Source organism: Sycon ciliatum, chromosome 4, assembly GCF_964019385.1.
Source record: "Sycon ciliatum chromosome 4, ocSycCili1.1, whole genome shotgun sequence".
Lineage (NCBI taxonomy): Eukaryota > Metazoa > Porifera > Calcarea > Leucosolenida > Sycettidae > Sycon > Sycon ciliatum.
In genome coordinates, this window is record NC_088646.1 from 22541839 (window position 1) to 22566728 (window position 24890).

The 24890-nt window shown below is 46.5% G+C and overlaps 1 protein-coding gene across 1 annotated transcript; it reads right to left on the reverse strand.

Annotated features, from left to right (window-relative positions):
- Positions 1-2077: 2077 nt before the first annotated feature.
- On the reverse strand, positions 2078-15404 carry LOC135815075 (uncharacterized). The gene is made up of 11 exons (XM_065328311.1): positions 14256-15404; positions 10537-10558; positions 10022-10141; positions 9046-9219; positions 8687-8815; positions 7880-8086; positions 7209-7355; positions 6687-6726; positions 4940-5078; positions 3774-3803; positions 2078-3101 (listed from the first exon to the last, which is right to left on the reverse strand). Exons 1-11 carry the CDS (start codon positions 14421-14423, stop codon positions 2361-2363), a joined length of 1917 nt encoding a protein of 638 aa, XP_065184383.1. The 5' UTR covers positions 14424-15404; the 3' UTR covers positions 2078-2360.
- Positions 15405-24890: the final 9486 nt, after the last annotated feature.

Sequence of the window (24890 nt, forward strand, 5' to 3'; positions counted from 1 at the left end):
CAATGCTGGTCGACGACCATCAAACGCTTTCACGTTTGAGGAAGTCAAATACGCGGTTACTTTCATAAAGTCTCACGGCGAACACTATGGCATCCCACACCCTGCACCACTACATGGTCGAGATGGCGTTCCTCCCGTGTTTTTGCCTGCAAGCCAGACATACAAGGCTGTGCACAAACTGTATGTTACTGCAGGGAACTCGGCTGGAATTCGTGTCATGGGAGAATCTTCCTTCCGCAGCATCTGGCACCAATGTACGCCGCATTTGAAATTTATGTCTCCACGGACTGACGTGTGTGATCTGTGCGAGAAACTACGCCGTCGGGTCATGTCAGCTTTGACTGAGCAGGATAAGGTGGCCGCCTGTTCAGCACTGCAAGACCACATTGCAGCAGCACAACATGAGAGAGACTACTATCGTGGCGCTACTATCTCTGCTGCCGAACAGCTACAAGCCAGTGCCCAGTGTGCGCCACCATGTGCTCCATGCTCGCAAGCCACGTTCAAAACGCATTATACATTTGATTTTGCGCAAAACGTCAGCATACCTCAGGAGTGGCGACAAGTAGGTCCTCTCTACTTTAAAGTTCCAAGAAAAGTGCAGGTGTTTGGGGTGAACAACGAAGCTGTTCCGCACCAAGTGAACTACTTGATTGACGAGACGGACACCATCGGCACAAATGGCTCCAAGAGCCATGGCCCCAACAGCGTTGTAAGTCTCCTCCACCATTTCTTCGCACACCATGGTTATGGCGAAGAACAGTGTATCCTCTCTGCAGATAATTGCTGTGGCCAGAACAAGAATAAAACTGTTGTTTCCTACCTTGCATGGCGCTGTATGTCTGGCTTGCATAAGTGTATTGAGCTGCATTTCATGATCACAGGCCACACCAGATGTTTGGTCGATGGCTGCTTTGGTTTGCTGAAACGCAGCTATAGGCGCAATAATATCTATAGCATGGCCCAGTTAGCTGATGTAGTGAATGGTAGTGCTGCATGCAATCAGGCGCAGCTTATTCCTGGCTCCAATCTGGAGTGGCGTGAGTGGGATAAGTTCTTTATGCAGTTCTTTAAGCCCTTGGTCGGCATTTCCAAGCTTCACTACATGCGCTTTTCCAGTGCTGAGCCTGGTGTAGTGTATTGCAAAGAGAATGTTCATGCTGCTGAGCAGAGGCTTGCCTTGCTGAAAGTGCCTGCAGAAGATTTGCTTCGTGCTGGTCTGCCGAAAGTCCTCAGTCCTGCAGGACTGACTGCAGAGAGGCAGCAGTACCTCTTTTCTCACATTCGCGAGCATGTTCCATCAGAGTTTCAAGATGAAGTTTGCCCGCCACCTACTGCATCTGCAGAGTGAGACAACATACTCGCCGACCAGCCTGACATAGCACTTTGATCATTTCACATTCGTTTCTATTTTCGTGTATATACTTGTGCCATTGCTCAGTTACACACTTGCGTAACATTGCTCTTGATTACGCCTATTTGCGTAGATGCCCTCATGTACTCTAAAGAGTCTCTTGATGCTATGATGTATAGAAGACTCAATATCATGTTACCTATATGTACAGTATCTTTCACTTGATTTAATAATACTCTCCATCTGCTTCATTGGGACAGCTTTGTTTGGGCCATCAATTATTCGTTCAACACCGCTGGATTGTTTGCGTGCGCTTGAACATCATTTTCCGTATGTTTCGCAAGGACATAGGTGCAGACAATTGACTGTATCTATGGTGTTTCTTGAGATTTTTGAGTCTGGTTTTTTTTATTGGTTTCTGCATGAAATTCGGAAAGCTCTCGTATTGAAATCTCAAAATCGCCCTCCAAGTCCATTATCTGGGTTTTCGCTTGTGCTGGCTCATATTATAAAGTACTCTCAACTCGGTGGGTGCGCCTATGCAGACATCAAGCACCTATCCGGTATTGATACCAGTACCGGCTCTGAAAGGTATAGAAATACGAGAATATAGGCAGATGCAAATTGGTAAAATGTTTAAAAAAAGGACTGAATTGCAGAGAAGGAATGCGGTCGGGGAAAAAGGGAACTCAACACAACGGGACAGTTTATTGTGTAGGGCACTCGGTGCATTCCTGCGGCAGGACATGGCTGAGTAGCCGCATATAAACTTTGAAAAGGAAAAATTTCGAGATGTGGCAATTGGCAACCTACGTCGTCATGCAAGCTTATGAAGTTGCACTGAGACTGAGCTTACAGACGGTTAACAACACAAAAACTGTTCAGGGTCACACTTTCAAAGTTTGACTGGTTCAGATTCAGATCGTATTTGGGAGGAGTGGTCTTTTGTCCTGCTGTTGGCACGGCAGCAGTGGTTCAGTGTGACCTTCATCCTAACGTTATGCTGCTAGACTGCCACAGTGTCGTAATCAGCAATCCTCCTGCTGCCCGAGCTTGTGGCGCTTGCTGGCGATGCTAATTCTTTTTCCTCCGGCACAGGGTCGTGTGGAAGTAGGTAGTGACTGCTGAGTCGTGTTCTCATGAGATGACCGACTGGACTTGCGCTTCGTGCCTGTTGCTGCTGTTGCTGTTGTTGCTGTTGCTGTTGCTGCTGTTGTTGCTGTTGCTGTTGCTGCTGTTGTTGCTGTTGTTGCTGTTGTTGCTGCTGCTGCTGCTGCTGTTGGTCACTGTTGGTATCCGATCCACCAGACGAGTTAGAGTTGGACGAGGATTGTGTCAGCTCTGCCTTGTCATTGTGCCGAGAAAGGGTGGACACCACCTCGGACGTATGATAAGGGGCGACGTCTTTGCCGCGGCGTGACGCCGAGTGTTGCTGTTGTTGGAGCTGGTTGGCGTGTTGCTGATAGTACATGAGCTGTTGCTGCTGCACGGGCGTCAGCTGCTGGGCCTGGACTCCAGTGGTGGTGGCGAAGAAGAACACAGAGCTGTTGGCGCTGTCTGGCGTGGCGAGCACTGGCGTTATCACTGCCGACGCGAGCGATCCGTTCTTGCTGCCGAGCGGCAGAGGAGGTGCAGATGGCAGACCCGTTGTGTGCACCGTGTTGGCATAGTTAGCGCTGCCCAGCGGCTTTCCGGCATGGATGTGCTGTGGAGATCCATAGTCAGTATTTGTATAGCCTTGATTGCTCTAGTGCAGCAGGCAGATGGGGAAAGCAAGAGAAGACAGAAGCGGATATAAATTCCATGAGCACGGGCAGAAATATAATTATGTAGTAAAACTTCAAGTAGGTAACCGCCTCCAAATAGCAGCCCATCATGTGCATGTCCCTGTATGGATAAGGAACACAATTTCCAAGAAACCACATAGAGCGCTCTCCACGTGTGTGTGTGTGTGTGTGTGTGTGTGTGTGTGTGTGTATAGTGGCGGTCAATTCTTCAGCCTTGCAAGCTGTTGAATGGTGCAATCCCAGCACAAGTTGCTATGGCTTCTGCTGTAGCATCGCTATCATCGCCTCCGGCGATGGGCGTCCAATGGTCCAATGGTGTGTGTGTGTGTGTGTGTGTGTGTGTGTGTGTGTGTGTGTGTGTGTGTGTGTGTGTGTGTGTGTGTGTGTGCATGGTACACACTCCGCCAACCGGAGAAATAGAGGAAGATTAATTTCGTACAGTGTACCCCGTACACAAAGCTACATGCAATGCCCTGCATGCATGTGCAGTACGTATGCCAGATGTTGATACAGTGCATGTAGCTGCGCACGCTGCATTCCTCATTTGAATATAATGGCAGTGGTTGATCCAACACATACAGAGTGGACTGATATACAAGAAGTCACTGCTCAAAACTATAATGAGTGCTTACCTCATTGTTTGGCAAGTCTCCTCCTTGCCTCTGCAGAAGAGAGAGAGAGAGAGATGGGGGACAGGCAAAGAGCAAAGACCACGGGTGTTTTAACACTAAACAACCTCAGTGGCAGGCCAAATTACAATCAAGCTGACAATGATTGCTTTTGGTCAATGTTCCCGAATTACATTCTTATCTGCCATATTGACTGTGGTGATGCCAAGCTAGCAGCAGCACGTTGCTACTGACTGCAACTGGAGGTGAATTCCAGCCGCGATGATATGATTGACCTTGACATCATATTATTATGTCTGTCCCAGTTCAGTACCAGGTCATTATCACTTCACACACAATACAGTAGAATGATGAGAGTCAAGAGGCCTGGCGGGCTAATGCCTATGTGCTTTATCATCACTCTCTCTCTCAGTGCATATCTCTTATTATTATTATTTTTTCTCACCCCACACCCCTCTACTCTGTTATCGGCCCTCTTAAGAGTTGTGTTCATCACTGTTGAGGCTTCCGATGGAAAATAAAAGAATACTACTACTACTACTACTACTACTACTACTACTACTACTACTACTACTACTACTACTACTACTACTACTACTACTACTACTACTACTACTACTACTACTACTACTACTACTACTACTACTACTACTACTACTACTACTACTACTACTACTACTACTACTACTACTACTACTACTACTACTACTACTACTACTACTACTACTACTACTACTACTACTACTACTACTACTACTACTACTACTACTACTACTACTACTACTACTACTACTACTACTACTACTACTACTACTACTACTACTACTACTACTACTACTACTACTACTACTACTACTACTACTACTACTACTACTACTACTACTACTACTACTACTACTACTACTACTACTACTACTACTACTACTACTACTACTACTACTACTACTACTACTAGTGCAGTCATGGCACCTGGTCGCTACCCAATCACACGCACCCAAGATTTTCCACCAGCCTATGTCAGTGGTACGTAGATCTTGCATTCTCCTTTGGCTAGAACCGTGCTATACTGTATGTCTACAACCATGTACATGTACACTGGTGAACTGCTAAACTGATTGATACAGAAGCATGCATACATGTTCTCTGCTAGCATTCCATGCTGCACTCACCCGATGCACACAGATAATGACACCGGTGACAATGAAGACCACCACCACCAGGACGGCTATGACCACCAGCACGATGACAATGGTGGTGGAGAGTTTGGTGGTACCTCCTCCTGTGTTTGGTTCGTTGCCTGGATTCTGCCTGCATGGGTGAATTGGTGGAAAAGAAAAGAATAGGAGTTCTAACAAGCGTGAAGTGTGGTGCGACAAAAACAGGAGTTCTGATTGAAAATCACAGCATTTTTTATTGCGTTGCTTCGAGGGTATGGCCCGGTATATCGTCATACCACGGTACATTATGGTTGATTTCAGGATCGGCAGTATTATCACTAGGGCTCAAACGGTTAGTCCGATTAACCGGTTGCAGACCGGTTACGAAGAATTAACGGTTAACCTATAAGGCCAAAACAAATAATGACCTTGTTTCCGGTCGCCCGACCGGGCCACTTTTTCCCAAATTCTGAAACTTTTTTTGGTCCCAAATGTATACAAACGGTGGCAATGCCATGTGTGCAAGTGCACTCAACGAGTCATAACCCAGTCAAATCTCAACCGAATTCCACAATCGAAACACCTACAAGGTAGCACAGGTTCTCAGCTGTCGGCGCGAAAACCTCCGGGGTCGATACGAGCTAGAATAACGGAGCTGGAAGGACTCGAACTGTTTGCTTGATTTCTCCGGATGTACGAAAACAGGAATACACCACATGCTGTACAAGAACAGTGAGTCAGTCAACTTTGACATTGATCCTTGCCATGATGTATGTACAATGTACATATGTAGGTGCTCTTGTCCACAACGATTGAGGAACCGAAAAAAAGTATCCAAAAAAAGTTTCATTCCGGCCGACCGAGTCTCCTTTTTGAGGGGTTGCCGACCGGAAACAAGCCTATTTTTTGTTTTGGCCTAAAGATAACGGTTACGCAGTAACTTTTCAGTCAATTTTTCAAGTATCAGATCGTTGCAAAGTATGCACTTTTGCAGGCTGTCGCACGCGTACGCAATTTCTAGGCTGTTAACTCGGTCATATCTGGTCTCTTGGTGTGAGAGTATGTATGAATAAGCATGCAAGAGAATGTACATGTGTGCGTTGTACTGAATAGGGTGCATTTTTTGAATGAGTATAGTCAAATATACGGTTAAAAAAGAGTTCGCAGGATTGCCGTGGCTTATAGGTTATAACCAATAAACCGACCGTTAGCTTAGCAGTTAACCGTTGGGGGTAAAACCGTGACCGTTTGAGCCCTAATTATCACACCCTTAAATATTGAAGCCAGCATATACGGTTTTAGCACGTACATTAAAGTAGGTCTGACATTTAACTGTGTTGACGAGCAGCCACACCGTTGCTATTATTCTACAACTAACTACATGTCCGGGTGTATGTTCAGCTCAGTAGTTGCCAATTCTCAACTACTATTTTAAAAGAACAGTCACATGGGCTAGTAGCTAAATCAGTGTCACATGGGCTAGTAGCTAAATCAGTGTCACATGGGCTAGTAGCTAAATCAGTGTCACATGGGCTAGTAGCTAAATCAGTGTCACATGGGCTAGTAGCTAAATCAGTGTCACATGGGCTAGTAGCTAAATCAGTGTCACATGGGCTAGTAGCTAAATCAGTGTCACATGTGCTAGTAGCTAAGTCAGTGTCACATGGGCTAGTAGCTAAGTCAGTGTCACATGGGCTAGTAGCTAAGTCAGTGTAGGTGACACGTACCGTGGCATGTACGTGCACATTGATGGACTTACCCGACAGGATCTGGCTGTTGGGTTGGACTTGGGTCAGAACCTAAGCAGGAGAGAACAAATTCTAATTATTGCTATGCACACTAATTTGACTTGAAGCTGGTGAGTGGCAGAAGATGGTTACAGTGACGAGTTTCGAATAGTGCGGAATGCTCTAATTAGGGGAAGTTATACCATGCTCGAATTGGAGGGAGCCTACCTACAATATCTTGATACGATATACCGTGTCCCTGATGTATGGAATGTATGGAGGCACGCATGGAACGAAAGGTTTAGTTAATGTCATAACGGTTTGAGCAACAATGGGTTTTTTTTTAGTGTCTAGGCTTTGCGGAACACCCTCAGTGACACCAAATCTCTTTAATGGAATAATAATGACAAACTGAAGGCAGAAAGTTGACAATTGAAGCATCAGCCTCAGAAAGCAAGGAGAAAAATGATGTGATTATGATGGCAGAGACCTGCATGTTCAAAGTGTCCGAGTACCGATCACCTTGGTCTACTGCGGCAGACCGTGACACTCACCTTGCACGGGTAAACAGCTGAGTCGAGTCCCGTCTGTATTGGGTGTATGCCCATCAGCACAACTGCAGTTGTATGAGCCAATCAAGTTCGTACAGATGCTGTTGGGTGGGCACACTGTCTGGTCGCTGCCAGCGCATTCATCTATATCTGTACGGATACACGGATGTAAGGATATTTTTTAGCCTCATGATCGCGCAAGCCGGAAACTCTGAGTTGTAATACAATTCTGTTCCACCTTACTTATAAGGAAGCTCTGCCCTTCCGGGTATTGGGCACTAGGATATGGATAAGAAGGCAAATACATTCATGTCTAAGGCAACCTGGGCATTGATCAGTATTCTTGGACAGGATCATCCATCACAATCATGAAGATAGAAAATAACGGCAGTCAGTCTCTGCAGGTGATGATTATACCTTCACTATAGTGGGGAAACAAAGGCTCTCCACATGATCAGACTAACTGCATGTCCTATGAGGAAGTGGCAATTGCTCCCAACAGCTGATGTCCTCGTGGATTGGTGAAATGGGATCATACCAGGGAACTGAAAAGTAGCACTGCAGAATGGTGCAAGCAATACGTAATTGGTGTCGCTAAACAGGGCTGCCACCATGCGGCGGTGTCTACATAACGTCCAGTACAACGCCAAAATATTCATTAGCACAACACGTACCCAAGCACTGATTCTCCTCTGCAGCCACTTGCAGCCATTCAGGCCGTCCTGCATCGTCACACGTCAGCTCAAAGTTGTCCGTTGCTCCGAACCCGCCGAGACATTCCAGCGTGGCCAGGCTGCCGAATGGTGAAGGCTGCATTCCGACTGGCGGCGGTGTGATAATCCACCTTCCATTCTTTGTTGACGGCTGCACGCATGTCTCATCTGTAAAGACAGGATCGAGAGTGCCACGTTACCCACACAGCATGAGTGGCTTCGAGCGATGCAGGAGTCCAGGAGTCCATTGCGGGACAGGACAAGAACTCATATACTTCAAAGTATTTAAAAAAACATGCTCATCTATATCATAGAGATGTGCACGCGAGAGAGAGAGAGAGAGAGAGAGAGAGAGAGAGAGAGAGAGAGAGAGAGAGAGAGAGAGAGAGAGAAAGAAAGAGAGAGAGAGAGAGAGAGAGAGAGAGAGAAAGAGAGAGAGACAGAGAGAGACAGAGAGAGAGAGAGGGCGAGAGAGACAGACAGACAGACAGACAGACAGACAGACAGACAGACAGAGAGAGAGAGAGAGAGAGAGAGAGAGAGAGAGAGACAGAGAGAGAGAGAGACAGAGAGAGACAGACAGATAGAGAGAGAGAGAGAGAGAGAGAGAGAGAGACAGACAGAGAGAGAGAGAGAGAGAGAGAGAGAAAGAGAGAGGGAGTACGCAGAGGGACAAGGCTGTGGCAATCACTATACTCTACAATGGGCACAGTAACAATATGCTGGAAAAGAGGTGCAGTCTCGGCTAGGCTAGCATGCATGACCTACCAGTAGGAATGCAGTGTGTGCCGTTGCTCTTGAAGCCCACACCACAGTCACATTGAAAACTGCCGACTGTGTTTATGCAGTTTGCCGGTGCTACACATGTATGAGTATTCTCACTACATTCATCCACATCTGAAGCACAAAGTACAGGACACACATTAACAAGGGTAACAATCGGAACAGTGAGGCTTCACCAAGGTGATCTCTGACAACAGTCATATCCCTTAGGTTGCTGTGTGCAAGTGTAGGCATGCAGGTGAAATGAAGAGAGTTAACGGCACACAGGGAGTTCATCGAGCAGCACACCAGTGCAACTGTGCCTGAAGGGAGATACTGGGGTGAATATTCACGGCAACGCTTACCCGTGCATTTTACTAGTTCTGGTGACCACACGTCGCCATATTCACACAGGGCCGAGTGGAATACAGGGCTGTACCCACTGTCACAGGAGTAGTCCAGGCGATCGTTTCTCTCGAACAGCTGCTGACTCTGCGAGATACGCGAGTTCGGAATTATTGGCCGCGTGCAGGTCAGACCTGTTAAGAGAAGATCAAGCAAGAGAATTAGTCGTATGTCTGTCAAAGTGCTTCAGATCAGCAGAACGGAAGCCTGTTACGGTACTTTGAAAACTAAAGAACTAACAACAAAATAAAAACACAACAATTGACAGGGAAATACTCGTCGCAACAATAGCACGTGCAATGGCATTGTAGCAGCGGCAGTTTCAACAATGGAGAACACACTGCACCCTCAGGACAGCCACAAGAGCACACCATGCAGGGGTCTAATATACAGTGCAACCACCCTACGGCGGATTACGACTATTACATGCATTTCATACGGGGGACAATTGCCTTTCAATGTACACCTGTATGCCCTGCTTTAACATGGTTTAACATGGTTTAACATGGTGGTGGCGAGGTTTAGCATGGTGGTGGCGAGGTTTAATTTAACATGGTGGTGGCGAGGTTGGGACTATGTTCCTCACGGTTCATTCTCTCCTTCTTCAGAGCACACGCTGAAGTAATGATGCCTGTTTATGAAATGAGCTGTGATTTCCGAGCCATGTCCTACGCCGCTGACGCACAGTGCTTGCTACCCAGGACATGCACACCACTTTGCACATGGCTGCTAGTAGTCTTTCTCCTGTTCAAGCATTCGGCCCGCACAGCTGCTCATACATGTACATACAGACTGTCCAGCTGTCCTGCTTTGGACCAAAACATTTGTATGCATTTACATGGGGGACAATTGCCTTTTGTATACATTATACTGTGGGTGTCCTGCTTTGGAATGGTGGCAAGGTTGGACAGACTGCTCATACATGACTGTACTCACCCTGGCAATCTAAGCCACTGCCGGTGAACCCTTCTCGGCAAGTGCACGCAAAATCAATCGGGCCTAAAGGTAGGCAGGTCGCGGCCGGGTCGCATTGTACCTCCTGACTCTCAGTACATGCTGCAGTAGGCAGTGAGAAGCAAAGCACACGGAGATCAGGTGATCATCTATATTAGCGCCATACATGTAGATATTCTTCTTCTTGCTCCATTCATGAGTACCAACAGTATGCCAACGCAAACAGATTCACATCATGAGAAACTTGTGGAGAGTTTTACCGATTGCCGGAACTGCACATCTGACCGTGTCAGGTTGTATGGACATCATGAAGCCCACACACTACACAGCCAGTGCCTTTTCATCACGGTCTGAAGTTTTTCTGCCACAAGTTAGACCCCGTCGACTGTTCAAACTAGCTGGGAAAGGTTACACTTTTGATGCTAACTTGTATGTTGTCTGTGGGGGGGGGGGGGGGCAAAAGGGAATCCAATGCACTCCAATATTCAGGTTCTTACTTTCTCTGTCGTTTTGTGCTAACTGTAAAGAGGCATTCATGTTTCCAGCAGCAGGTGTCCAACCAACCGGCAATTGTTGCAGGCACACACACACGCACACACAAATGCACACACACACACACGCGCGCGCGCAAGCACGCACAATGCACATACATGCACGCACACACACGCACACACAAGTAGAAAGAAAACAGGAACAGCAGTCAGATAAACAGGCCAACGTGCACACAGGCAAATGTAAACATTCGTACATCATTAAAATTTAACAAAACAATTCAATTTGAAAGGAACTAGGTACATGTATTGGGAGATTACTTTACTCAGTTCACGAGTGCCTTCCCTCCACCTCACACTCTTCCTCACAATAATTGGTCAGCTGCTAAGGCTACTACATGCCTCTATCCCCTATGAGTACCGGTGTGTGTTGATGGCTTCTCAACACAATGCTCCAATACTAATGGCGGTGGTGGCGAGCTGATCACATCAGCACAACGGCTGTGAGTCTGTGATGCAGCATGGTGATATTCCAGTAGCTCTGATCACTGTGTGTAAAGTCTGTCCAAATCCTTCCCAGGACGACTTTGCATGGTAAACTGCGGCCTGACAGGAGGTGGGCGAATTCTGAACCAAGCAGGTGGCGTCCTTCATAACAGCTGAAAGAATGTTCCAAACTTCAGGTCACATTACAACCCAGCCGTACTTTGCCAAGTTTCACACTGGCTTCATTACTAATCTGTCCGAGCGCAGTTTGTAAAAATGGATATTCACAGGTGCTCAAAGGCAAGCTGTCACAGCCAATTTGGCAATCATTGCCTGCGCTCAGAGACATCCGTGCACACACACCATTTACCAGAATACTCTAATTTCAGAAATTTCAGGTGCTCAATATTTGGTATGAGGGCAAAAGGCCTGGTTAGGTGAACAGAAAATTTAGGTACAGAGAAGCAGTTCCCTATTGGATCATGTGTGTTAGTGCTTGTGCGGTGTATTGAAATTTTAGGTACTTCAGTATGAAACAGATGCACTGAAAGTACCGAAAAGAAAAGTACACCGAAAATTTGTGAAATTACAGTATTTATTGCACGGCCAGTGCAATCGTCACATGGCTTTCTATTCACGATCAGTACAGTTCCCCTCGTGAATAACAACCTTGGGTATAACAGCAACCCACGAATAACAACAGAATCTTCAGATCTAGTGACTATAGATTTTACTGCATACGTTCAACCTCATGAATAACGACAACTCGCGAATATTGTTGCCACTTTCTCATGCACAATCGGGGATTGTTATTTGCAAGATTGACTGTGTACAAATCGATTCCGTATGACTGCGAGCACACTATGAACATGCTCAATGCACCATCAGAGAGGTTCTCCAAAAAGTACTTTCAATTATAAGTTCTCAGAACGTTTACGCCAGCAGTCCCGAAAAGCAAAACGGAAACTTTAATGAAAAAGTTGTTCCGCATGTATTCACAAAATACTGTGCACCCGATTTACCATAATTATTTGGTCACTGATCTTGCAGATATTCAGTCCTCAGCAAAGATCAATGGGACAATCATGCCCTGTGAGTGTATCCGACAATTATGCTTGTGATGATGACTGTACACAAAATGTCATATTGATTGACCCAAGGGAGACTCAGGGACTCGGCCATGAGCGATGGTCTCGCCAATTCCTCAATAATAAATTATGCTCACTGCCTTAGAACATTGGCCAGGGCATTCATAATGGTTGCCCCTCTCCAATACAGTGCAGTGCAGTGCAGTGCCTGTGGGTATGGAGACTTGGTTTGTTTACAACACACTGTAAAGAAGATGCAGAAAGATTTGAAGAAATGTTCCTGTCAGCGAATGCAGTAATTATAAGGCCCAGGGGAGTTGTAATTGCACTATGATTTCCTGGCGCCCTACACTAAGTATCTGCTATTTCGTGCTTGGAATAGCAGATGCACACGAAAGCGCGTGTCCACGCGCACACAAACACACACGCAAATGCGTGCGCGCACACACACACACACACACACACACACACACACACACACACACACACACACACGCATGCACATTTTAGTACAGTAAACACGCACAGGTTGCAGCTCTGCACATCCACAATCCAGTACATCATAGCTACTACAGTGCTTAAGCTGATTACACATGTCGTAGTCATATCAATTATGGATTCCCATACAAGAGGATCACTGGTATTCTCATTCTCATTTGATGAGGACTAACTAACTTCCCTGCAGGTGCTAATGACTGGTGTACATAAAATCCCAAGTGCTAGCAGTGTCTAGAAAGAAGAAACTCCCTCAATTGAGAAAAATCACGTCCATCTACTCTATTCCTTAGCTCTAGCCTGCGCATTCCTGCCAAGGGCACCCTTGAGAAGGCGATATTCTTGTAAAGAGGTTCCCTCTTCAGGAACAGTCAAGCTAGCCACGGGCACAGGAAAACTACACTGTCCAGGCCATTTCAGATAATTGGAGTACCAAAGCTGCATTATCCCCTAGTGTTGCAAGCTCAGTTTGGCCTGGTAGCACTGGCATATCGTCATGCGACTTCCCTTGTACTTTGTAGTTGCTAGTCTGACAACAGACCAACCAAGTCAAAGAGCACTTACTGTACTCACACCCAGTTCACGTTACAACTGCCGTCTATCATACAGAATGCACATACTTTGCGCAAGTACACATACATCCTATCTGGCAATTACCCGTCTAAACGGCTTTGAGAAATTCCCTAAGATTGCAGAACTTGATGCACTCAAGCAAGTTAAAAAATATCTTAGCAAGCTCAATGACACGTTCGTCACCAACTTGTTGTTGCTTGTCTCATCCTTTCCAATGCAAGGGGAGCCAATGACACTCTCAATTAGAAATAGGGTTTTGCTGAGGTGGGACTGGCTACTCCACATCGCCACACTTTGTTACAGTCACGGCTTGTGAGCATGCAGCTGCAGACTGAGCAGCCCACAAAACCTACTGAAGACATCTTCTTCTTTTTTTTGAGGTAATTTGACAAGCTGTACACCTCAAATGCACTGGGACAAGTATCCAGGATTCAGGTGTCCATCGCCAGCATCACCAAGACCTTTTCAAGTAGCCAACAAAAGTTAGCTAGCCTGCCTGTTGTTCTGTGTGACATGTGCACCCCATTGATACCTGACTTCAACTCGCCTTATTATCATCACTAAAGTAACTTAGTTGTTACTTGCACACCTATAACACAACAGTGTACGCAATTGTTACTGTCAAAATGATACAACAAGAAAAAGGTCCTTTAAACATCTCAAACTGACTCTCAGGTAAAGCCACAAAGATTTTTTCTTATACCACGAAGATCGAACATTTCGCCCAGAACACGGCAACGATCTCGTACGAGAGGGAATGTGGCTAGTTTGCCGCAACGCGTAGAGAGAAAACCGACAGTTATGGTACCCTGCTGTTACAGGAACATAGGATACACTTATTTCCGACCACCTTCTTCAAGCAAAATACTGAAATGAGAACCCGGATGTAAGAATCCAGTCGCTAGATCAACAACAACAAAACACAAACATACAGCAGATCTCCCTACGCGTGGATCTACGTGCGCTACCAAAAACGAAAGGACAGAGTACAATGCATGCGCGCAGTAGATCTACGTGCGGACGCAGCAGAGAAGGTGTGAATGATTTCGAACACTCTACCCCACGCTTCCCGGTTAGACCTACCGTCTGCGGGCAGGAGGCGAGAAGAAATCCAGAGACCAGCAACGCCGTTAGCACCCATCTCATCCGGAGCGAAGCCAGTATTATGCGTTGGCCTCCGAAGCACTGCAATCGGCACGAGCGGCCTTCAAAGGATGCTAGCCGAGGCGTTGCGACGCTGCTTGTCTTCATGGCGGAAAAAAACTGCGCACGTGTGCAAACTGAGAATACAAAACTCCTTTCCGTACACCTTTCTCGACAACTCTGCACGTGGTTGAGTAACAGTTTCACCTCCACACTCACACGAGAAGCAAGCAGTCGTCCAATGCTAGTATTTCCTCCCAAAGAGGCCTGCTAGCTGCTCACATGATCAGCAAAGCACTGCGTCCAAGCAGCGATGAGGAACACTCGCCTCACTACGGGTTTAGGCTGGACTCTGGTGCCCTTTGTCGCGACAAGCGACACACAACCTTGGCGTATACTCTTGGTCACTCCACCGACACACTGAATGTAACACGGTCAGGTAGAAGTTGATTGCCTAACTCGACAAAACCTGCTCTCTGCCGCACTCTCCACTGAGGCACTGCCGGATGCGCTCGTCTGGAAGAACTGAAGTCAGACAGCAAGAAACATATGGAAATGCCTCGTAGAACTGGAGCAACTGGGATAAGCTAGATGCTGTGCGGCTGTCGTCCTCCCGCCACAGTGTGACTTCCAGAACTCAGGAGACGCGTGACTGGGCTAGGTTCTAGCGGAGTGTCGCTAGTCACTCTCTCTCTGATGACCACACTGATGTCGGTGTCACCCAACACGATGTTCTTCTGAGCCGCCGGGCTGTGATTGTGTCCTGGAAGGCGCACGTCGAAGATGCACACAAACTCCGGACGCCGACCTAGATGATCGTTCCTGAAATGGCTGATCTTGAACCGTGATGCCCGCTCGTCCACGCGTGACAACTCACGAGCTACGCCAAATCCTTGGATACAATACTCTGTGCATCGAGGAGGTGACTTTACGCAATTCTTACTTCGACTTTTCGCTGAAAGGCACCGATACACGCCAATTTACGGACAAGCTATCCGCGGGGGCTGCACAGCCGGTAGTTTGCTGCAGAGGTGGACGCGTCGCGGGTCTGGTGCATTTGCGAAGACCTTGCTCCACTTCAACTGCATGCAAGGGGCCTGGCCGATGATGGAGCGAGTCCCTGAGATTCAAGTGTTCAAGTGCCTCTTGGGCTACTATCGCTTGATTCGCGCATGTATATGTTGCGATCCAGTTGTTACTCGTAGAAGTAAGTGATGACGATGGTCTTCCACGATTTCCAGAGCCAAGCCAGGTAGCTGTATTGCACACGGATAAGTGCCCAGTAGTACTGCAAGACATTATCACGTTACAACACCAATACTGGTACACAACCTTACTTGAGTAACGTTTATTGTACATATGTACCATTCCAGGTACCTACCTTTCTCCTCAATTAGACATTCAGCATGGTACTGAATAGGATTTTGCGATCCTGGCGCATTACTCTACGACCGTATCAGTATCATTCCTGATCGTCAATACTGCTTGTGAAGGATGACCTCGCTTGAGATGGCAGGGAAAACTCGCCGCGATTTTCAGGCAGCTTTCAGTTGTTGTTGTCCTGGGCCGGTTGCTTGTTCAAAACGGCCAGCAATTCATCAGTGACTCGCATTGTGCCCGCCAGCTACAATCCATTAGTCCACTTTCGGCCTCCACTCGTTCACTATCTGCACAGTCCAAAAGTAGTTGCTCCCCATCGAAGTAGAACTAGAAGCCAAGAGTCTGTCACGGCCGCATCTATGGGGTCGGGCATGCTCAAAGTGAGCAAAGTGAGTTGGGTCACATCCCGTTTGGCCCGCAGAGCTAGCTTATAAATGGTCCTTCCCCGCCAGTGCAGTGTTGTGCGTGTAGAAAGTGCCTAATGACCAGGGAGCATGTCCTCCTACTGAGTCAATGGCCAAATACGCACAAAGATGATTGTCGTACATGTAGACCTCTACCAGCTAGCTGTCAAGATTCAGGAAGGCTACCACATAATCATTGTATGATTGTATGGGTCAGTGCCTTACTTAATATTAAAAAGTTAGTTTCAGCACAAGTTGATTCCCACACAAGATAGACCTCTCCGTGCGTTGTCTGACCATGCTGACCATGGCCTGGTACGTGGTAGACCCAAGTGTCAATCTATGCACAATGACGTGTGTACCGCTATTGTATTACTGCTGCAAATACTTCACATACATGTACATGTACCAGCCCAGTTCAGAATTTCCACTGTCAGTGCGCATCAGTTCTGAACAACATTATGATTGTAGATGTTGGGCCAACAATCAACTACAATGTAACTCGCCATGCATGATACGACATGTATTTACTAAAGCATGCATTTGTAGCTCTAAATGCATGGCGTACACGAGCATTGTGTGTTCTAAGTTCTAACAGTATTCGTTACTCCGGACGTTAGGAGGTTTTCACATTGTTGAGTATTGTAGTCACATGTCTTAGTACGCATGGATCTGCCTTGGTGACAAATTTAAAGTAAAAAATGCTGCCCTCCTGGCGCTGAATACTGTCATGGAACGACACTGTTTTACTGTTACAGTATAGTACTTTTGTTTACTACTACATATTTGGCCAAGTGGAATTCAACCTCATGCATCGCCGAGGTCGAATTTCACTGGCCAGAACTAGAAGCGTACAACCATGTACATGTACTTGTATCAGTCATTATACGTATGATTTATAATGCAGTGGCAGTACCAGGCAGGCGTGGGCCATCCCCTGGATTATCAAAATGGGTGCCTTATCATTTTTCTGTTGTTTTTACACTTCTTCGTGCTTTGTAATACAAGTAGTGGTACTACAAAAAAAAGACCTAAAAAACAAAAACAAAAAACATCTACATATACATTGTACAATCATAGCATTCATGTACTATGATGTACTGTACATGTACAATGCAGGTTGTTCTGGTCGTCAGAAAGCTTAGATTTTCAGCTCCTATCTTTCAAGTTTCACCTTCTACATGTATCTGTTTGGGATGAATTGAAAAGAATATCAATTTTTTTATTGAATACATTCATACGGCCGATTCGAAGTCCATGCTGTGTAAGGCCCAGTAAGGTGGCTGCGGTAGTAACCTCTAAAAAAGGTTTGGTTTAGTTCGGTATAGAAAGTCAATATGGTGGCTCATCATCGGGCGCATTTCCCCAGGCATTCAGCAGTAATCCTTGTCACTTCGACCTCCTTAGGCCCTGGTTCCAGCACGGGACGACCTGACGACTGACATGTTCAGCGCCAGGGGGCTTGAGCTCTGGCTGCTGATTGCCTGCATGCTTGAAAAGTCATTTTTCCGCACTGCAATTATCACCTGTGGGAGGATGCTAGACCCGCGGCATAGACTACCAAAGCCAATGAGCATCACAAGCAAATCGCTGCCTAGAAGCCGAGTTTTGTATGGAGGTCCTCAGGAGGGGAATTATTGCAAGTTTCATGTTGTACGGTTCTAGCAGTGAAAATGACTGGCACGTAGGTAAGGAAGTCTCACTGAGACAGTGTAGTGTAGTGTACGGTTTTAGCAGCTCTATGCCACGTCGTCAACCATGCCTGTTCCCTGAAATTGTCTCCTTAATTCCCCCATGGTCGTGTGTGCGCTGTTGCATTGTACATGTATGTTCGGTCTGACTCAGAGCATCAGAAAGCACTGCCTAGCATAATTATTGCAAATTGTTTCCAGTTGTTTTGAATCTCAAGCTATTACTGCTGTAGTCGACCAAGACACTTGTCACAGTGTGCTACATCGTGTCACTGTTGTGTGTTGTGTTAGTGATGTTCACCTGGGTTTTAGTTGGGCATGCAAGCAATGATGGATATAGCGAAGATATGAGCAACGCATGTGACCCACTGGCCAGTTTCAGTAAAGAACATTTCTGCACCGCAGTGTTGCCCAGTGTGATGGGTCCGCTGGGTTAACTAGAAATTCGGCAGGTGTACCATAAGGGACGGGAAGGAAGAGTGGACAATCGCCTGGTGAGTGGTGAAGGTGTTCAGCGGAAGAAAGACAAAATACTAGTAAGGAGGAGGACAGACTAAGGCGACATGAGCAGTGGACAGCAGCGTTCTGGTAACCAGTCCACAGTCCACAATGTCGACCATTTCAAGGTTCATGATAATTATTGTGATTCGTTTGGTACACCTGTATGCACAACACCATAACCAATACCCAGTGTCTCCGGCAGCGTGTCTGTAGGGATTACCTTCTCGGAATAATCTACATGATGTACTTCGTTGTCGGAATTACATGGACTTCGCAAAGGATATAATAATCTAGTGTGCAGAGAGTGCTCGGACGTTGCCTGATGATTGCACTGTGAACAACAAACTCAGAGTTGCAACATATACTCTAGTCATTGATCTAGGTCCACTGTAGTACTGTGTAACCAACATGTAAATACCCATGTACCGACTCCTACTACACTGTACTAGCAACTCTCACCATCGCAGCCATGGCGGAATTCCTGGTGTTCTATTCACGTAGTCACCTGCAGGCTGAGAACTACGGTGCTAATAATTAATGGACAACTGGAATGGATCCAGGTTGCAGATGTCTTAGTTTTTCCCGTTGTGTCTATCCTTCAATTTTGGCATAGGCAACGGACTACTGTACAATGATCTACAGTCATCCCCTATACGACTATACGACTGTGATCCTCAAAGCCAAGGTAATACTCGTGGTGCTCTTGAAGCAGATCACTTCCACCCATCCAGAACGCTGTAACTAAACCTTAAAACCTGTTCATCCAACACTGCCGGCCCAGTGCAGGGAGCTCAGGGTATCATTTTCACTGATATTGACACTGTGGAGGTGCAACCCTGTTTTGATTCCCACTATTTAATAAAGTACTGAAGTATACAACAACAACAACAACAACAACAACAACAACAACAACAACAACAACAACAACAACAACAACAACAACAACAACAACAACAACAACAACAACAACAACAACAACAACAACAACAACAACAACAACAACAACAACAACAACAACAACAACAGCAACAACCACCCCGTACATGTACATGTTTTCACCACTGCATCACTATACCTGTGCCTGTGGTGCTGATTCAACATGCACCATGCTTGTACAGTCATGTACACCATAGACCTCTAGTTCTACATGGTTGTACATGCACTTGTTGGACGGTGCAAGCAGTTCCTGTACTGTAGTGTATTCCACAACGAAGGTTGTATGCACCGGTCTGGAGCATAATTATTTTTAGCATTGTTTGCTCGAATACCATCGGGGCAATCACAGCAAGAGCTAACTTACGAACTATAAAACGCAATTCAGCATGCACTTTGCCGGTAGCTTTATTGCCTACACGTGTACCTCTGTCCTCCTGCCATGGGTTCCCTGCCAGAAAAAATAAATGGTACGATCAGTACATACCCAGAAATACATGTACAGTGTAGTACCTACAAGTACGTTGTACAGTGTGCATGTATTAGCCACTTCTAACCACCATGGTATCCTCTATAAGAAAATCTCGTGGCTTTATACTGCGCCCAAGACTCGTAACAATTGACGGCAACGTGTACGGGGTAGTAGAGGCAATTGTAATATGATCGATACGGTGGCCAAGTGATTCAGATCGTGTTACGAAGTGCGACTGAAGACAAGCGAAAACTGAGAACTACCTTGTTCAAAAGTAGTTCTTGCTGGAGCAGAGAAGATCCTTGGTGCCGCTGAGCTGTTAGTGTTACGCCAAATGCATCAGTGTTCACAGTATTGTGGTTCGTGCAGAGAACAGCACTACAATCTACAATCATGTGTTAGCACCACAGTATAGCCTACATCAGTACATCAGTACATGGTCATAGTGCGTATTGGTACATGGTGGGTCAACATTGATCCGGGCATGGCCATCAAGTGTAGATTATAATGCGGCTCGCTCAAGGAAAGAGCGGAAGCATGCATGTCTGGAGACGGAGCAAACACAAAGCATCCACCATGTATTTGCCTTCAATATGCTGACAGTAGAAGCACAGTTGTGACCGTTACCATCAAGAGTCCATAACCCCGGTCGTGGGATCTTGATACCACTCATTTTTCAGCTCTAGACTAAATCAGAGTCCATGTTCACACGCTGAGCATGATACCTGCCTCTAACTTCTAGTCTAAAAGAATCTGAAAATTCTGGACGCATTCAGACCAGGTTCACCATGGCCATAACCTGTGTAAGAGTCGTCCGAGGCTGCATGCTGTGAGGAATGCAGGGGATGTTTATTTGGAGAAACATGCGCGGCTGACGTCTGGAGTACGCATCAAGAAGCGACCATCTTTCTATGTGTTTTTAAGCCAACGATTTAGTCACAGCTGGAGGCATCGGATCCTGTCCACTGGGTGAATCTCACACAGAAACGTTCTCTTAGTCTTAGGTAGACCTACAATTTTCCACCCTAGTTGAATCCTAATACGATTACGATACATGTCCTGTATATGACTAGTGTTGACGTTTTCAAGGTACACGAGTAGTCGAAAGTGGTCTACTAGTTTTAGGAGAAGCAAATGAGAGCAACCTTCTTTGCCTTGTGGATCTAAATGTGGCTCAAATTGTTGTCAGCTGACTACATGTACATGTATAGCAGGGAGCAACTGTCTGTGGAGTACAATCTTTGGACAACCGGACGTCTAATAGACCACTGTAGACGGAGGGGATATGACCCCTTCGTGATTGGGCCGGTACGCAAAGGGCTAATGGACCACTATAGACGGAGGGGCAGTCCATGCATGATTCGAGTACATAAGGAGATGTCACGGGTAACAATCACTTAAAAGAACCTTACTTGATTTCCAAAATCGCGTTGGCTATCGAATTACATGTACTGCTATAATTATAATAGTTATAATGCAACATCTACGTGTACATGTAGTAACGAGGATTTGAATCCACCGGTACAATCATGTGAATGGGGCTCACTACTCCACATTCCCAACGGCACACATGCGCCGGATTTGCATACAGCACCTGTCCGAGTGTCTCAGTGCCGGGGCCTGGCCATCTTCCATTTATAGCAACGCTATACAGTGTACCAACATCTCGGCAATGATGGCCGCCATCCTATGTTATTAAATAATGATAATATTTTGGGCATCAGGTCCTGATTGGTTTCGTGGATGGGGGCGTGAAATGCCGTGGAAACCCACCCCAATGCTGATTCACAGTGACCGTAGCCTTCCAAGCATCTTGAACTCCACTGACTGTACTGGTACATGTACATTGTATACTCCTCCTCTTTCTCTCTCTTTCTCTCCCACAGAGAGAGAAAGAGAGAGAAAGAGAGAGAGAGAGAGAGAGAGAGAGAGAGAGAGAGAGAGAGAGAGAGAGAGAGAGAAAGAGAGAGAGAGAGAGAGAGAGAGAGAGAGAGAGAGAGAGAGAGAGAGAGAAAGAGAGAGAGAGAGAGAGAGAGAGAGAGAGAGAGAGCGAGAGAAAAGAGAGCGAGAGAGAGAGAGAGAGAGAGAGAGAGAGAAAGAGAGAGAGGGTGCGTGTGCCAGTGGTGTGTGTGTGTGTGTGTGTGTGTGTGTGTGTGTGTGTATGTGTGTGTGTGTGTGTGTGTGTGTGTGTGTGTGTGTGTGTGTGTGTGTGTGTGTGTGTGTGGTGTATGATGCATGCGTGGCTTCTCTTCTCCTTTACGGAGCGGAGTGTTGGGTACCACTGAAAAGCGAGCTTGCGGCGCTGTCCGCCTTCCATCTTCGCTGCATTTCCGCAATCTTAGCCCTCGGTAGAAGAGACACCTGGGACTTCCACATCAACAGGAAGACCATTCTGGAGGCCTGGAATCGTCGAGATCCAGTGGATATTACCACACGTGTTCTTCGCCGCCGTCTGGAGTGGCTAGGCCATCTGGCTAGGATGGACGGCGATAGAACTCCGCGCCAGCTCCTGTTTGGTGCGCTCCTTCCACCGAGGCCGGCTTGCGGTCCTCGGAAACGGTGGCGAGACTCTGTCAGAGCTGACCTCTCCGCAGTGAACATCGACCACACGGAATGGTACGACCTCGCCCAGGAGCGTGGGAAATGGCGCAGTGCGTATTCCGCTCAACCAGTACCGCGATCGGCTCAGCGTGACACTTCTGTGCTCTGCGATGTTTGCCAGCGTACTTTCGCCCACCAGAAATACAAGAATCGCCACAAGTGCCTGGCCGAGAGGAGGAAGCCCATATCTGAGCAGTCCGGCAGCCGACTATGTAATGCGTGCGGGAGATGGTTCTTGAGTGCTGGCGGGCTAGCTTCGCATAAGTGTCTCTCCAACTCGGCTGCTGAAGTGGCGTCGGTCTCGGCTGTGGCATCGGCAGACTCGGTCCGGAAACAGCGGGTTGCCCTGCCCTGCTGCAGAGCGCATTGTCTCGGCTGCGGTCGCTGCTGCAAGTCATCCCGTGGTTTCGACCTGCATAGCTGTGCTAATTTCCTGTCCAGGAAGTAGAGCGGCGTTTCTGGATCCAATGCTGAACTCAGTGCTGTCGACCCCTGCACAGGGGACATGTGACCATTTGATGGCAGTGTTACCAAGGACCAAGGACCAAGGTGTGTGGTGTGTGTGTGTGTGTGTGTGTGTGTGTGTGTGTGTGTGTGTGTGTGTGTGTGCATATGTGTGTGATTCGAATTATAAGCTTGCACCCACAACTACTGCATGATGCGTGGGATAACGATAGGTCCTCCAACCTTCTGAAGATTTCTTGAAATTGAAAAATGCTGGCAATGAACCCACGCAAAAGCCGTACAAAGATAGACATCGGTCAACTCCGCAAAGTCATGAGACTCGGCAGCACTCCTTCCGAGTACGTGTCCTGGGTTATGGAAGATTGGAAAAGTACCAGCACTTGCAGCGCCGGTCCCTTCAGCGATATCCACATCGCCACGCATCATGCCTTCTTGCCTGAAATTGTTACAAGCACAGTACAATCATGTACATGTACTGTACATTGTATGATTTTACTGCACACAACGTATCTGTTTCAGTGATACAGCCTCTTGTGCGCCTCTTGCCTCTTGTCCTCAGTGTTTCAGTTATGTATGGAGCACCAGTACTACAATGAATGTAGTAAGGTATTCTGGTCCCTAGCTGAAGAACACATCAGAAGTGAGATGGGCCGAAATATGATTCAGTTCTAGCAGCGGGTGGCCATGAGGGAAGAATATCAATATTGTAACGTGTGCTTGAAGTACACTTGCGGAAAGTATCCTGGGCCGCGTGTACCTACATTGTACATGTACCTTTCTGAATGACACCCTTCTTGATTCAATCTAGAAAATAGAATTAAGGGGCTACTCTGTGTATATGTACATGTACATGAGTGCACGAAGCCTCCGCATTGTCATGTTCATGTACATGACTGTATAAGACCGTTCATCACAAACGCATGACACTGACAGTCATGTTCGTACATGTACGTTTGAGTGGTTTGGAAAAGGCACGTACAGTACAAAAATGTGCCTTTTCATTCCATCCATCTGATGAACATTACAGTCATTAAGGTGGCAGACTACCCAAAAATTCGCTGAAAATTCGAATTTGTAAATTCATATTGAGTGCTACGTCAGTTGACAGAGCATGAATAGCTGCAAATTCTCTGAAAATTGTGTCCCGATCTGACGAGCCGTTCAAGAGTTACGGCCGAAAATGTGCCCTTGCAAGGAAAGATTTTTTTGTTGCACGCTGTCATTTGTTGGCAACACTGTATTTGAATGTGAGCAGACCGTGCGCAACTTGTCGTATCATGGAAACACGCGAAAGTGTGCAGCATTTGCAGCTATTCATGCTCTTTCAACTGACGTTGCACTCAATATGAATTTACAAATGATGATCGCTTAGTGCGTGAAACTGCGTGAAACTCTGAGTAAAAACACTTCCTCTGTTCTCCTAATGTTTGAATTTACAAATCATATTGTATTCTTGAGTTTCTCTCGATAATAATACTTCAATAATAATATTAATATTGTCCAACATGATCTGGACATTACGTGCATGTACATGTGCAATTATGTATCCAGGGAATCATTTTCAGGAGAGTCCGGTGCGGCGTCATATTACATAGCCAGCCCAGTACACCGGTACTTTACAACGTCCTTCGTTAGCCATTCTTAAAACTACTTAGTAGTAATTGGCCAATTCGTACACTCGTGTACATGAATGGGCATTGCTCACACCTGCAAACAGAGGCGCCTTGCATCAATGCAATCACAGATCGATAAGTAGTGGTTCCTGTTTCTTCCTAGATTTTGCTCGCTCCACATCACGTGCTATGTTTAACACGAGTGAGTACGCATACGTTTAGTCCATGTAGTCAGGCAGGTCAAAGGGGAACTTCCTCCCCCCCCCCCCCTCTACCTATCCAGCAGACTACACACATACACATACACATACATGTACACATGTAGAATGCAGCTGTAACCAGAATACTAGTAATGATACTTTGAAGAAGACAAAACGTATTTGAAACGCTGCAGCAACTGCATTTGAGGCTGCATATGGCTGCATGCTATAGTGCATGTTGTCTTGCCAGTAAACAGGATGACCATGTACATACATGTACATGACTTTGTACATGATTGTACACTCCTGGCAACA